The following is a 15,177-nucleotide window of genomic DNA, read 5'->3' on the forward strand; positions in this document are numbered from 1 at the left end:
GAAATGAGAAAAATTATACTTTTCAGAGCATTCTTGATTTTGTATGAAAGTAAGGGAAATGTTTTAAAATCTTTATCTGAGATTTTACCTCTTTAAGTATAAAAAAGATAATAAACATATGCAAAAACTAAGGCACTCTTAAAACATTCTTATATATCTTAAATTGCAAAATTTATGTCAGTAGGTTCTGAAATTTTAAGTCTAACATGTCCAAAATGTTTAAATTTCTACGTTTTTCCCGTGGTTTCACAATGTATGGGAAATTTGCCACCGTAACTCTGAACGAGGGAATAAAGGCGCAGGGACCCTGATGCGTCTTCACTCACCCCAGGACCACAGAACCTCACCTCCGAGATATTCTCAAGTTCTTCCAAAATGTAAAGATTTAAGTTGTCATTTATACAAGTAAATGAGTGAGCGGAAAAAAGCCCCACACATCACCTTTCCCTCCTAAGAGTGCGTGGATTTATCGGCGAGTAGGAAGGGTTCCTCAGGAAAGCACGTATGCACGTGGATAAAAGCGGGGAGGGAAGAAGAGAGGACGGCGACAGGGTGGTGGAGACAGGCCAACATTTGATACTGCCTGGAAAATGACAAACTCAGAAAACACGAAAACATCATCGCCTGCCTCACCCTCCTCGCAGGGTGACCAGGACAATGAAAAGCCTCGGAATGCGGTGGAAGCTGCAAACCTACAAGCAGATTGACCAGGCCTTCAAGAAAAACACTGGCTGAGTGAACAGGACAGACATGGTCCCTACACTCACAGCACCGGAAACCTGGAGAAAAACAGGCCCCAAGTGTGAGTCAGGAGGCACCCCTGGTCCTGGCCTTTTACTTTATATCAATTCTCAATTTTCTCCATGGAAGGAGAGAAACGACACCAAAAATCCAAAATGCTAGGTGATTTCCTTCTAGTGTTTATACTGATTTGCAACATGTAACATGCATTCTTTTCTTTGCAGGGATTTACCTTTCTAATTACATTTTCCTTGGGCCAGTAGGAAAGTTTGTTTATATTCTCTGAGTACGTCATATACTTGACTCAACCTTTGAAATACATGATACGTGTATATAAAATAGACATCTGCAGATGGCACAGCCAGGGAAGGCCACAGCCTTTGGGGCAGCACAGGACGCCGGCCTAGGATTTACAGGGTCACGAACACGTTCGTTCGCACAAGGTCGGCACATGGGCTGCTGTACACGAGAGCGGCATTGGAGACAGAGGGGCCTCGGGGCCGTCTGGACTAACCCCATCTCCGCGGCATCCTCCGGACAGGCAGGGTGGCAAACACTGCCCTCCTTCCACTGAGGGTGAGGAAAACAGAACCCTGGCAGCAAAACAAGCCCAGGGCGATCCAAAGGGGAAAAAGGGGAACTTTCCACCCATCCTGCACCAACTACACCTTCTCAGTAGCTTTGACTCTCAGGAACAAATCCCAGGTCAAAAATCCTTTAACTCTGGCAGCATTCAGAAGAGGTAAGCCTTTGAGAAAGCAGGAGAAAGAAAACGAAAAGCCTAGAGGCCCTGTCGGGGAAGGCTGGGGTGTGGATGGCTGCCTCAGCCCTGAGAAAGGGCTCCTCACTGGCACCGGCAGGGACTCCACGTGCTCCTGAGACCCCAGCGACCCCAGCGTGAACCCCAACATGAATGGGGGAGACCCCAGTCCGAACTGGGAGACCCCAGAGGGAATGGGGCCACCTGGCTGAGGTGTCAGGTCTCAGCTACCTAAATGTACAAAGCAAACACCCTTCATTCTCTCCAGGACACCAGGGAACGTGGGCATGAGAGGGAAGGCAGGCCCGGTCATACTTACTTGGCGATGTGGGTGGAGGTTTGTGGAAAGCTTTCCTTTTTGCTTTCTGAAAGAAAGAAGAAATGGCGTAAGGCTTGCCGAGCTCCCACAATGGTGTGTCACAAGACCCTGCCATGTTCAGAAACGGCCAGGGGTCGTGTAAGAGTAGCAAGAGGACATTAGCTCACGGGGACGTAAGGAGGGTCCAGGCACAGGACATGCAGGGCCCGACGCAGACCCCAGAAAAACGCACTCACATCAGTGCTCGGGGCTGGGCTCTCAGAGCACGAGTTCCAATTACGGAAAACCACTGGGCCCGGGCTCCTGACGTTCAGACTGAGGGTCCCACACAAATGGCCTATCTGCCCCCACCCAAACAGCCCGCACAGCCAGCTTGGGAGCCCCAGCGTGCACCTCTGTCCACTCGGGTGGAGGTGGTGAGATGAAATTCCTGCATGTAAGTCAACTGCAAAACTCACTAAGGAAGAAGGCCCAGCAAAGGCAGACCCTGTCTGGAAGGTGGTTTCCTGTGACACACACAGAATGGGGTCCAGATCTGGTTCCACTGCTTACTACCAGGCGAGTGTCCCATATCTGAAATGCTTGGGACCAAGAGGGTTTCAGATTTGGGAATATTTGCATCCATATAATGAGGTATGGGGATGGGACCCAAGTCCAAACACAAAACTCATTTATGTTTCATGTATACGTTATACCCACAGCGCAAAACTAATTTTAGATGGTGTTTTTAATAACTTTGGGCATGAAACAAAGCTTGAGTGAAGTAACTGAAGTATGGAATTTCCCACTTGTGGCCTCATGAGGGTGTTCAAAAGTTTCCATTTTTGGAGCATTTTGGATTTCGGATTAGAGACCCTCAACCTGTCGTGCCATGGCCGGGGTAAGATGCTGCCACACTTCCAACCTGAACTTCCTCATCACCTTGCACTAGACCGAGCAGGTAAGGGTACCGCGGCCAGGTCTCCTCACTTCCCCTCCAGCAGAAACAGTGAGCCCATGCTCTGTGCGGGGGCAATTTTCCCCGGGGCTTGGTCTGGATTCCTCCTCCTCCTCCGGGGAGCATCCCCTGCCCTCTGTGACATGGAGTGAAAATCCTTAACTTTGCAGACAGAGGTCCCTGGAGGGAGACAGTGGAGCCGAGGCTCCCCCTTGAGTCCACAGAGCAAACGTGGAATCGAGATCGGCTGGCACCCGGTTCGTTCTGCCGGCTGCAGTTTTGCTAGATCTGCGTCTGCAGTAACAAAAGCTTTTTATGCTCATACGAGAACAATTGGCACGCTTCCTTTTCTACCCTGCACAGCTTGCCAAACAAACCCAAAGCCCAGGCCGGGGCCACAGTGTGCCACTGGGCCATGAGACACCACTCCTGCTCTTCTCCCTTCCAGGCTGGGAGGCCAGGCAGCGGCTCAGCTTGGGATGGTGGCTGCCCAGGTCTGCTTTCTCCCATCAAGTCCTTCCAACAGATTAGCAGGGGCTCTCCCCCTCCCCTCAAGTGTCAGGATGGGGGTGTGGGGTGCAGGAAAAAACCAGCTGCAGGCCAGGAACTAGCAAGCCACCTCATGGGCGCCCTGCTCAGGATTCACTTCCGGATAAAAGTTTTAAAGTTATCACCACAGGTATTTAAACCCGACGAAGGGCTGGAAACTTTTCAATACCAAGTAGCATTCGGAATATGCATTCCAGCTCTCAACACAGTATTGTGGAGAATGGCCCATTTTAGGAGTCCGAGTGAAATCTGCAAGGGCAGCACCACCAGCCCTGGGGCGCACGGCTGATGCCCAGCGGCACTCACCGTCTCCACGTCAGAGTCAAAGGTGACTGCAGACAGACTGTCATCTCCCTGGAGGAAGAGAGGCAAACACTGTAACTCGACGGCACCTGCTGGGCTTCCAACAGTCACATTTACAAAAGTGAAAACAGCTGCGGAAACAGAAACTCCAGAAATCCAGCTCCAAGGCCACTCAGAACACTCCAGCTGGGCAGCGGCCAGTTCCTCAGTCTCATCAGAAGGAATGGGTGGGTGGGGGGAACAAAACACAAAACGCCGCCCAGAAGACGTGCAAATGTCTGCAAATCCAGGAACACTATTTCCCACAGAATTGTGTCTTGACAAAGAAAAAAAAAACAAAACCAGTTCTTGCTGAAAGCATTTCATTTTCACATAAATGTTCTCACTCTTATTCATCTTTACATCAAAGCACAACAAATCTGTGACTGTCTCCTGGTAAGAACTGGTCAGAGTCATCTTTTAAAAAGTAAATTCGGCCTGGGCAACATGGCAAGACACTGTCTCTACAAAAAAATCTTAAAAATTTAAAAAATAAGCCAGGTTGTGGTTGCACACACCTGTAGTCCCAGCTACTCAGGAGGCTGAGGTGAGAGGATTGCTTGAGCCCAGGAAGTCGAGGTTGCAGTGAGCCATGACCACGCCTACAGCCTTGGCAACAGAGCAAGACCCCAGCTCAAAAAAAAAAAAAAAAACCCAAAACCAACAAAAACAAAAACATATGCATTACAAGGAGAAGGCATTTGGGCCCATAAAGGTTCTTGCCTTCTTATTCCAGTAACTTTGTCCTGGCCCAGGGAATGAAATAAAACTTGCACTGTATGATGTCAGCACTAGGATGGCAAAACAAAAAAAAAAAGGAAGCTTTTGAAGACAAAAACGTTTCTGTATTAACTCCCTCACTCAAATTGAAATCCAAAAAGAGAAAGCATAACATGTTTAAACTCGGCCGGGCATGGTGGCTGACGCCTGTAATCCCAGCACTTTAGGAGGCCGGGGCGGGCAGATTACGAGGAAAGGAGATCAAGACCATCCTGGCTAACACAGTGAAACCCCATCTCTACTAAAGAATACAAAAAATTAGCCGGGCCTGGTGGCGAGCGCCTATAGTCCCAGCTACTCGGGAGGCTGAGGCAGGAGAATGGTGTGAACCCAGGAGGCGGAGGTTGCAATGAGCCGAGATTGTGCCACTGCACTCCAGCCTGGGCGACAGAGCAAGACTCCGTCTCAAAAAAAAAAAAAAAAAAAAGTTTAAACTCCCTTGGAAGATTGTATGGTGCTTTCCAGTGCGGACACTGGAAGTTAGAGCTGAATACCCTATTATGAACCAACAGTGCTACAGCTCAGGGAGGAGGCGATGGCATTTCTGCCACCTGTCCCTGGTATAGCTGAGTCCGCGTAGTATCATAATGGGATGCTACTGCATTCTGAAAAGCAAACATATCTTCTACAAGGTTAATAGTACATGAAGCGCCAATTTTGCTAGCAGTGTGAAACTATGAGAAATATCTGGCTGCATGAATACATGGATAAGGTGCAGCTGCAGTGATCCGATGCCCTGAACACAGACAGGCCCGGGCACAAGTGAGTGATCCGGTGCCCTGAACACAGACAGGCCCGGGCACAAGTGAGTGATCCGGTGCCCTGAACACAGACAGGCCAGGGCACAAGTGAGTGATCCGGTGCCCTGAACACAGACAGGCCCGGGCACAAGTGAGTGATCCGGTGCCCTGAACACAGACAGGCCAGGGCACAAGTGCAGTGTGACTGCATTTCGAGGGGCAAAGGAAAGACGGTGCATTCCAAATAAATGGAATCTTTAAAAAAATCAGTCAATGACTGACATTTTTTATATCATTAAATAGGTGACCTTTTAGGCACAAACAGCATATGACAATTATAGAGAGAAGTTTTCCTTTAGCAAAGTGTATTACAAATATGTACAAAACTGAGGAAGGGCAGGCCGGGGACTGGACACACAGGTTAGCGGGGGATCAGAAAAGCCAAGTCCGCCCTGGGCATCACAAGGATGTGCCTGCAGCGGATGGAGGGGAAACTGTTGAAAACTGTCTAAAAAAGCAGCAGCAACTTTTCTCTGTAAACATCTGTCATTATTCCCCGCTGTGAAGAAAATCTTGAAGACTTTTTGAATGACCTGAAATTCAACGAAGGAATGAGATTTTATGTGTAGTAAACAAAATGCATTGATCTCACCCACAACGGCTGCCCTCTCCACCACTCCCCTCCAGCCGTGCTGCCTCCAGTCTGCCAGTTGTAGTGCAGGGAAGAAGTGAAATGCAGTCAGGACCAGAAATCACACCACAGCCCAAGGATCCACGACTCCAGTCAGCAGAATACAGCCATACACAGCACACACACACACACACGCATGCACACACACACACGCATGCACGCACACACGCATGCACCTGAAATCACACAACAGTCCAAGGATCCATGCCTCCAGTCAGCAGAATACAACCATACACAGCACACACACACGCACGCACGCAAACATGCGCGCACACACACACACGCGCACCTGAAATCACACAACAGTCCAAGGATCCATACCTTTAATCAGCAGAACACAACCATACACAGCACACGCACACACACACACACACAAAATGGCCAATCTTTTCTGCCTCCTTCAAGCACTGTCTGAGGTTGCCACTTATTTCCACACTAGATTAAGCTCATTCAGCCCGTGTCAGGGTGGCTGTAACAAAAGAAACGGGTGACTTCACACCGAAATTAAGTGTCTCAGTTTGGGAGGCTGGAAGTCCAGAATCAAGGTGTTGGCAGGGCCAGGTTCCTAACAGACAGAACAGTGAGGCAGAAGATCAACAAGGAGTTAGAAAGACTTGATCAGCAAACGCTAAAAACCTAACAGATGTTGACAGAACACTCCACCAAACAACAGCAGAATACGTACTCTACTCAAATGTACATTAAACATAAACCAGACAATAGGCCGCAAAAAAGCCTCAATGAATTAAAAGAGAAAATCAAAGCATATTCTTTGACAGCAAGGAAAATTAGAAATCAACAAAAGAAACGGATTCACAAATGTATAGTTTTTTTTTTTTTTTTTTTTTTTTAACAGAATCTCGCTCTGTCGCCCAGGCTAGAGCGCAGTGGTGTAATCTCAGCTCACTGCCACCTCCACCTCCCGGGTACAAGCGATTCTCCTGCCTCAGCCTCCTGAGTAGCTGGGATTACAGGTGCCGCCACCACACACAGCTAATTTTTGTATTTTTAGTAGAGATGGGTTTCATTCACTATGTTGGCCAGGCTGGTCTTGAACTCCTGACCTCAGGTGATCAGCCCACCTCAGCCTCCCAAAGTGCTGGGACTATAGGCGAGAGCCACTGTGCCTGGCCTGGACTTTAAACAACAAATTCCTAAACAATCAATGGGCCTAAGAGGAAATCACAAAGGATATTTAAAAATATCTGAGATGAGTGAATTTTTTTTTTTTTTTTTGAGGCCAAGTCTCGCTCTGTTGCCCAGGCTGGGGTGTGATGGCATGATCTTAGCTCACCACAACCTCCACCTCCCAGGTTAAAGCAATTCTCCTGCCTCAGCTTTCTGGGTAGCTGGGACTACAGGTGCACACCACCATGTCCGGCAAATTTTTTTTTTTGTATTCTTAGTAGAGACGGGCTTTCACTATGTCGGCCAGGCTGGTCTTGAACTCCTGACCTTGTGATCTGCCCACCTCGGCCTCCCAAAGTGCTGGGATTACAGGCGTGAGCCACTGTGCCTGGCTGATGAGTGAATTTTAAAAATCAAAATTTACGGGTTATATCTAAAGCAGAGCTCAAAGAGAAACACACAGCTGTAAATGTCTATATTTTTAAAAGATCACATCAAATAAATAACATAATCTTCTACCTTAAAAACAAAAGCAGGGCCGGGTGTGGTGAATCACGCCTGTAATCTCAAAGCCCAGGAGTTCAAAACCAGCGTGGGCAATATGGAGAAACCCTGTATACATACACACACACACACACACACACACACACACACACAACAAAAAATTAGCTGGGCATCATGGCACATGTCTGTGGTCCCAACTACACAGGAGACTGAGGTGGGAGAATCACCTGGGCCTGGGAAGTTGGGGCTGCAGTGAGCCATGATCGCGCCATTGCACTCCAGCTGCAAAAAAACAAAAGCAGGCTGAGCACTGTGGCTCATTCCTGCAATCCCAACACTTTGGGAGGCCGAGGAGGGAGGACTGCTTGAGTCCAGAAGTTAGAAACCAGCCTGGGTGACATAGTGACACCCAGTGTTTACAAACAATTTAAAAATTTGCCAGGCATAGTGGCACATGCCTGTAGTCCCAGCTACTTGGGAGGCCGAGGCAGGAGGATCACTCAAGCCCGGGAGTTTGAGGCTGCAGGGAGCTGTGATTGTCCCACTGCTCTCTAGCACCAACAACACAGTGAGGTTCTGTCTCTGAAAAACAAAAACGAGTAATCAAAACACAAAAGCTGTGTTTAGAGGGCAATTTGGAACTGTAAATGCCTATATTAAAAAAAAAAAGAACTCAAGGCAATAATCCAATAATCTAAACTTCTACCTTTAGAACCAGAAGACAGAAAACTAAACTCAAATGAAGTAAAAGGAATAAAAATTAGTGAATAAATGAAATACAGAATAGAAACAACAGAAAAATCAACGAAGCCAAAAGTTGGTTCTTTGAAAAGATCAACAAAACTGACAAATCTTTAGCCAAGAAAAAAACCCAAAGACACGAAATTACCAAAATACAGGGGGGGAAAAAAAAGAGGGGCCTCACTACTGACCTTATAGAAATCAAGAAAATCCCAGAACCACATGGTCTCATTGATGAATTCTATCAAACATTTAAAGAGAAATTAACACCAATCCTTCACAAACTCTTCTAAAAAACAGAAAAGAAGGGAACGCTCCCCAATTCATTCTGAGACCTATATTACCCTGATACCAAAAGCAGACAAAGAAATATCACAAGAAAAGAACATTACAGACCAACACTCTTTATGAATACAGTTGCAAAAATCCTCAACAAAATGCTAGTAGGCATGAAAAGGAATATACATATATATATATACACACACATACACACATACCACCCCCCAAGACCAAGAACAAAAGATTGGTTTCACATACAAAAATCAGTCAATATACCATATTAATAGAATGAAGAAAAAGAATCATATGATTTTCTAAAAGATATAGAAGGTACATTTGACAAAATCTAACATTCATTCATGATAAAGATACTCAATCATCTATGAAGAGAATTTCCTCAACCTAATAAATGGCATCTACAAAAATCCAGTGCAACACAATATTTAATGGAGGAAGATGGAATGTTTCCCTTCTAATAGCAGCAAGACAAGGCTGTCCTTTCTCATCACTTCAATTCCAATTATACTTGCATCTCTAGCAGGACATTAATGCGAGAAAAGTAAATAAAATACATTGATTGAAAAGAAAGAAGTAAAACTATCTCTTCACAGACAACATGATTTTATACATAGAAAATCCTAATGAATCTACTAAAAAACTAGTAAACATAATAAATGAGTTCAGCAAGTTTGCAGGATATAAGATTCATATAAAAATATTATTGTAGGCCGGGCGCGGTGGCTCAAGCCTGTAATCCCAGCACTTTGGGAGGCCGAGACGGGCGGATCACGAGGTCAGGAGATCAAGACCATCCTGGCTAACATGGGGAAACCCCGTCTCTACTAAAAATACAAAAAACTAGCCGGGCGAGGTGGCAGGTGCCTGTAGTCCCAGCTACTCGGGAGGCTGAGGCAGGAGAATGGCGTAAACCCAGGAGGCGGAGCTTGCAGTGAGCTGAGATCCGGCCACTGCACTCCAGCCCGGGCGACAGAGCAAGACTCCGCCTCAACAACAACAACAGAAAAAAATCACCTCATGTTTCTTAGTTATTCCTGTCATTCTGAAAAAGTATATTGTCATTTTGCTTTCTAGTTAAAATGAAAAGAAAGAATCAAATACATTCTTATTAAAAATGTTCAATATATTCTTTAAACCTTCCCATCTCCTCAGCATGGGCCAGTCCCAGTCTCGTAATGCTGTATTTGAAGATGTGTCTTCTCTCATATTCATTTCACCCCCTTTATTCTTCATGATGCTATTTCTAACCCTCAGAGGTCAGAACAAGGAGAAATAGAAGATTCACGAAGATGAGCAAAATTTCATGGAGCTGGCTTGGTTGCCAGTTGCCTCATAGGCAGATGTGACAGATGCCCCATCTCTAGTTCCTTTTTGGGGTTCATCTGGGGTTTCTAAGGAACACTTCCTCTAGGTCATCTTCCTTATTACCATTCCCTTACTATGGTCAACGTTTCCTTCAGAAAGCTGCTTTCTTCCACGCTGGCTTCCTACTCCTTTCCTGGGTAACCTCTGTTTCAGCCATTCTCCAGGAGCAAGTCCCTTTTAGGAGGGCAAGTGGGCCACAGTCAGCTTCCAAACATAACTCTCTCATACAGCCTCCAGGATAAAGCGACCCGCAGCCACCTTTCAATTAGGATGCAGATCCTCCCTCCTCACTCTATGGCCAGGAAAACCACTCCAGTAGTCTTTTGNCACCATTCTCCTGCCTCAGCCTCCCAAGTAGCTGGGATTACAGGCGCCGGCCACCACGCTCGGCTAATTTTTTGTATTTTCAGTAGAGAAGGGTTTCACCGTGTTAGCTAGGATGGTCTTGATCTCCTGACTTCGTGATGCGCCCGCCTCGGCCTCCCAAAGTGCTGGGATTACAGGCACGAGCCATCACGCCCGGCCAAGAGACTCTGTCTTAAAAGAATAATAATAAATAAATAATACGCGCGAAATATTTTTATAATCACAACAAGCAGTTCTGTTCTTAAAGATGAAGAAGCAGTAACTGAAGGCCAGTGTAGACAGGCCCTCCAGCTGAGACTGGACGTGGTGCCCTGGGGAAAAAGCAGGCAACTTCAGCTACTCCAAATGGGCCAGCAGCACCAAGCTGCTACTGCGGGTGCACCCGTGCTGAGCCCTGTGGTCTCCTTAGGAGGAAGCAAGGTGAGCACAGTTCCCTCGATGTGCTTCCAAAGGCTTCCTCTGTTTCTCCAATAAAATCCAAATTCCCTTCATGGCCAGCAGGACTCCCCATAATCAGGCTCATGCCCATCTTCCGTTCACTGCCCTTGCTCGCGTCCCAACGGGCTTTCTTTCTTTCTTTCTTTCTTTCTTTCTTTCTTTCTTTTTTTTTTTTTTTTTTGATACAGGGCCTCACTTTGTCGCCCAGGCTGGAGGGCCATGGTATGATCACAGTTCAGGGTAGTCTCCACCTCCTGGGCTCAAGCGATCCTCTCACCTCAGCCTCCTGAGTAGCTGGGACTACAAGCAGGCACCACTACAGCTCGGCTAATGTGATGGTTTTTTGTAGAGATGGGGTCTTGCTACGTTGCCCAGGCTGGTCTGGAACTCTTGGCCTCAAGTGATCCTCCCACCTCGGCTTCCCAAAGCGCAGGGACTACCTGCCTGAGCCACGGCTCCCGGCCATATGGGCCTGTTTCATTTTCTGCCCAGCACTTCTCACTTTCGGACACGATCTTAATTACCTGTTTATCACCTTGTTCCTCTGACTCGCCCCTCCCCCCCACTGGAATGCAGCTTATTCCCGTGTCTCTAACACACAGTAGGTGTTTACCGGGCAAAGGAACTAACCGAGGGCCCGTGCACCCTCGCCCTGGGGAGTACGAGCATCACCCTCCTCCAGGAAGCCTCCTCTGACCAAGCGGGGTCCCCAGACCCTGGGGCTGCCTCCCTCCCACCCCGACGGCTTGGGGCTACACGGGATCCGTGGATCTGGCCTTGGATTGGGGGTGCCCGGAGGCACTTACACCGTGAGCTCCGTCACCGGCGGGCCGCCGACTCACAGGCGCCCAGAGGCGATGGCGCGGTTTCCCGGAAAGCTTCCTGGAAGCGGCGGCCTCTGCGAAGGCGGGCGCAGGCGAGGCTGCAGGCGGCGCGGGGCCTGCAGCGCGCTCTTGTGCGGTAACAATAATGGCAGCTGTCACCCGGCCGTGCGCCCCGTCCTCACGCCCCTGACCGGCCACCGCGGGGGGCCCCGGGGCTGCGGGCGACGGGGACTAGCCGAGGCCTCGGGGACGCCCGCCCGGCGCCGCCCCCTTGCCCGTTCTTACCGTCTCCGAGTCCGGCTCCCCGGTGCCCAGGAACATGGTGGCGGCGCTGCCCGACCGCCCCTCAGGGCTGCGGGATCGGGCGTCCGGGTCTGGGGCTCCGTGGGCAGCCCTAGCCGCCCGCACCTTCGGCACCTTCCCTGGCGCCGGCCCGCGACCCCGCTGCCATGGCAACCAGGCCGCCGACCCGCGGGGCCCGTATGCAACCTGCGCTTCCCCCTGGGGCGACCATGCGCGTGCGCAGAGTCCGCGGGCGCCGGCCGGCCGGCCGACCAGGAGAGCTCCCGGAGTTCCCGGGGCAGAGCGCGTGGCTGAGAGTGGGGGAGAAAAACCGGCCGGGAACTGTGGCTCGCGCCTGTAATCCCAACACTTTGGGATCCTGAGGCGGGAGATTCAACTGAGCCCAGGAGTTTAATACCAGCCTGGGCAATTCGCGAGACCCCGTCTCTCGAAAAATAATAAAATAAAATAAATACAATGCCAGGCATGGTGGTGCATCCTACAGTCCTAGCTCCTTGGGAGGCTGAGGTGGGAGGCTCGCTTGGAGGCCAGGAGGTCGAGGCTGCAGTGAGCTATGATCGCACCACTGCAGTCTAGCCTGGGAGACAGAGCAAGACCCTGCCTCAATCAAACACACATAATAAACTTTTGTTTGCTTTCAGGGTCTCATCCAGGCGCTTTGCTCTCTGTGCTCCCTGTGCATAAGCTCCTCTTGCCATTCTCCCACCCTTGGGCCTCGCAAACTTCTTGCCCTTCTCTTACCTAATTATAGAGCCGTGCCTATCTATGACCTTTCATCTGTGATTCTGAATTCCATACACTGCCAAAAGGCTTTCACAACTTATTGGAAGGCCAGACCAGTCCTAACCTCAACTCTCCCGGAAGAAAACGCTGAGCTGAGGCTATTTATAGTGCTGATTTATCCCACGGGGTGTACATGAGTGAGTTTCACCGAATAACTTCTTTTTTTTGACAGGGTCTTGCTCTGTGGCTCAGGCTGGAGTGCAGTGGCGTGATCTCTGCTCACTGCAACCTCTGCCTCCTGGGTTCAAGCGATTCTCCTGCCTCAGCTACCCGAGTAGCTGGGACTACAGGTGCATGCCACCACGCCCAGCTAATTTTTGTATTTTTGGTAGAGATGGGGTTTCACCACCTTGGCCAGGGTGGTCTCGCTCTCTTGACCTTGGGATTCGCCCACCTCTGCCTCCCAAAGTGCTTGGATTACAAGTGGCATGAGCCACTGCACCCGGCCCTGAATAACTATTAATACGTTTAATTATGGGGTGTGTGTCACACCCTGCTGATAATCTCATATTTAATGTACATGTGCCATGTCACATTTCTTTTTTTTTTTTGAGATGGAGTCTCACTCTGTCGTCCAGGCTGGAGTGCAGGAGTGCAGGAGTGCAGTGGTGCGGTCTCGGCTGACTGCAACCTCCGCCTCCCTGCTTCACACCATTCTCCTGCCTCAGCCTCCCCAGTAGCTGAGACTACAGGCGTCCGCCACCACACCCAGCTAATTTTTTGTATTTTTAGTACAGACAGGGTTTCACCGTGTTAGCCAGGATGGTCTCGATTTCCAGACCTCATGATCCACCCGCCTCAGCCTCCCAAAGTGCTGGGATTACAGGCATGAGCCACTGCGCCCCGCCACCACGTCACATTTCTAAAATCTGAACAGTTGTGAAGTCTGAAAAAACATTTGTCCCCAAAAGTTTGAGATAAGAAATTGTGGACCTGGGCCGGGTGCGGTGGCCCATGCCCATAATCCCAGCACTTTGGGAGGTCAAGGCGGGTGGATCACCTGAGGTCAAGAGTTTGAGACCAGCCTGACCAATATGGTGAAACCCCGTCTCTACCAAAAATACAAAAATTAGCCAGGGGTGGTGGGTGCCTGTAGTCCCAGCTACTCGGGAGGCTGAGACAGGAGAATTGTTTGAACCTGGGAGGTGGATGTTGCTGTGAGCTGAGATGGCACCACTGCACTCCAGCCTGGACATCAGAGTGAGACTCCATCTCAAAAAAAAAAAAAAAAATTGTGGACCTACCTGTACAATACAGTATTCAAATCTGGAACCAGACTACTCTTCGGTTCAAATCCAAGCTATGCCAGCCCACTAGCTGTAAGGCCTTATGAGTTAGCCTCTCTGTGCCTCAGTTTCCTCATCTGATGGGCTGGTAGTGGTACTCTCCTACAGTTGCTGTAGAATCATACAAGTTTACAGTAAGTAAAGCACTTAGCACAGTGTTATTGTAAGTTTCCTTTTCTCCACAATTACCTAACTGGGTGAATATTAGTATCTCATTTCACAATGAGGAACCAAATTTCAGGGAAGATAATCGTGCATTTCAAACCTTTTCACCCATGTAGTTCTAAGGATGTATCTGTGTGTGTGTGTGTGCGGAGGGCATGCAAGGGTCAGGGAAGTTGCTTTTCCAAGGTTACCCAGCATGGCTGGGCGTGAGTGGCCCGTAGTCCCAACACTCTGGGAGGCCTAGGTGGGCGGATCACCTAAAGTCAGGAGTTTAAGACCAGTCTGGCCAAATGGTGAAACCCTGTCTCTGCTAAAAACACAAAATTAGCCAGGCATGGTGGCGGGCGCCTGTAATCCCGGCTACTCGGGAGGCTGAGGCAGGAGAATTGCCTGAACCCAGGAGGTGGAGGTTGCAGTGAGCTGAGATTGAGCCATTGCACTCCAGTCTGGGCAAAAAGAGTGACGCTCTGTCTCCATAAATAAATAAATAAAATAAAACAAGTTGACCCAGCAAAGTCAGTGCTTTTAAATTTTTTAATTTTAATATCCATAGGAATTCTGCTTTGTTTCCTAAATACTTCTGGTGTTTGCTCCCAACAATCTTGCTATAAAACAATGCTTTGGGAACATGAGCCTTGTCTATCCACTGGCTTTGAGATTCTAGAACACACAGTTGGTGTTTTGAACTCAATTTTTTGGACCTAATTTTTCTGCTTTTTTGCTTTTTTAAAATACAGCGTCTTGCTCTGTTGCCCAGGTTGGAGTGTGGTGGTAGGATCACAGCTCACTGCAGCCTTGAACTTGTGGGCTCAAGCGATCCTCCCGCCTCAGCCTCTGGAGTAGCTGGGACCACAGGTGCGTGCTGCCACGTCTGGCTGACTTTCTTTTCTTTTCTTTTTATTTTTTTGAGACGGAGTCTCATCCTGTAGCCCAGGTTGGAGTGCAGTGGCACCATCTCGGCTCACTGCAACCTCCGCCCCCCGGGTTCAAGCGATTCTCCTGCCTCAGCCTCCCAAGTAGCTGGTATTACAGGCACGCGCCTCCACGCCCGGCTAATTTTTGTATCTTTAGTAGAGAGGGGGTTTCACCATGTTGGCCAGGTTGGTCTCGAACTCCAG

General features: G+C 48.9%; 1 protein-coding gene across 10 annotated transcripts in view; it reads right to left on the reverse strand.

Moving 5' to 3' along the window:
* IQCE (IQ motif containing E) overlaps window positions 1-12,048 on the reverse strand; it is a 52,707-nt gene extending 40,659 nt beyond the window's left edge. For 5 of the 10 annotated variants that reach the window (XM_017894634.1, XM_017894617.1, XM_017894641.1 and 2 more), the window contains exons 1-3: window positions 11,808-12,048; window positions 3,613-3,660; window positions 1,821-1,866 (exon numbers count right to left, since the gene is read on the reverse strand). In XM_017894634.1, the coding sequence (XP_017750123.1) occupies window positions 1,821-1,866; window positions 3,613-3,660; window positions 11,808-11,843 (130 nt within the window). In that variant the 5' untranslated portion in view covers window positions 11,844-12,048. Of the gene's footprint in view, window positions 1-1,820; window positions 1,867-3,612; window positions 3,662-11,504; window positions 11,644-11,807 lie in introns of those variants that run through there. The other 5 variants (XM_017894602.1, XM_017894624.1, XM_017894652.1 and 2 more) reach the window with 4 other exon arrangements.
* Between the last annotated feature and the right edge of the window lie 3,129 nt (window positions 12,049-15,177).

This window comes from Rhinopithecus bieti, unplaced genomic scaffold (assembly GCF_001698545.2).
Source record: "Rhinopithecus bieti isolate Rb0 unplaced genomic scaffold, ASM169854v2 scaffold_1017, whole genome shotgun sequence".
NCBI lineage: Eukaryota > Metazoa > Chordata > Mammalia > Primates > Cercopithecidae > Rhinopithecus > Rhinopithecus bieti.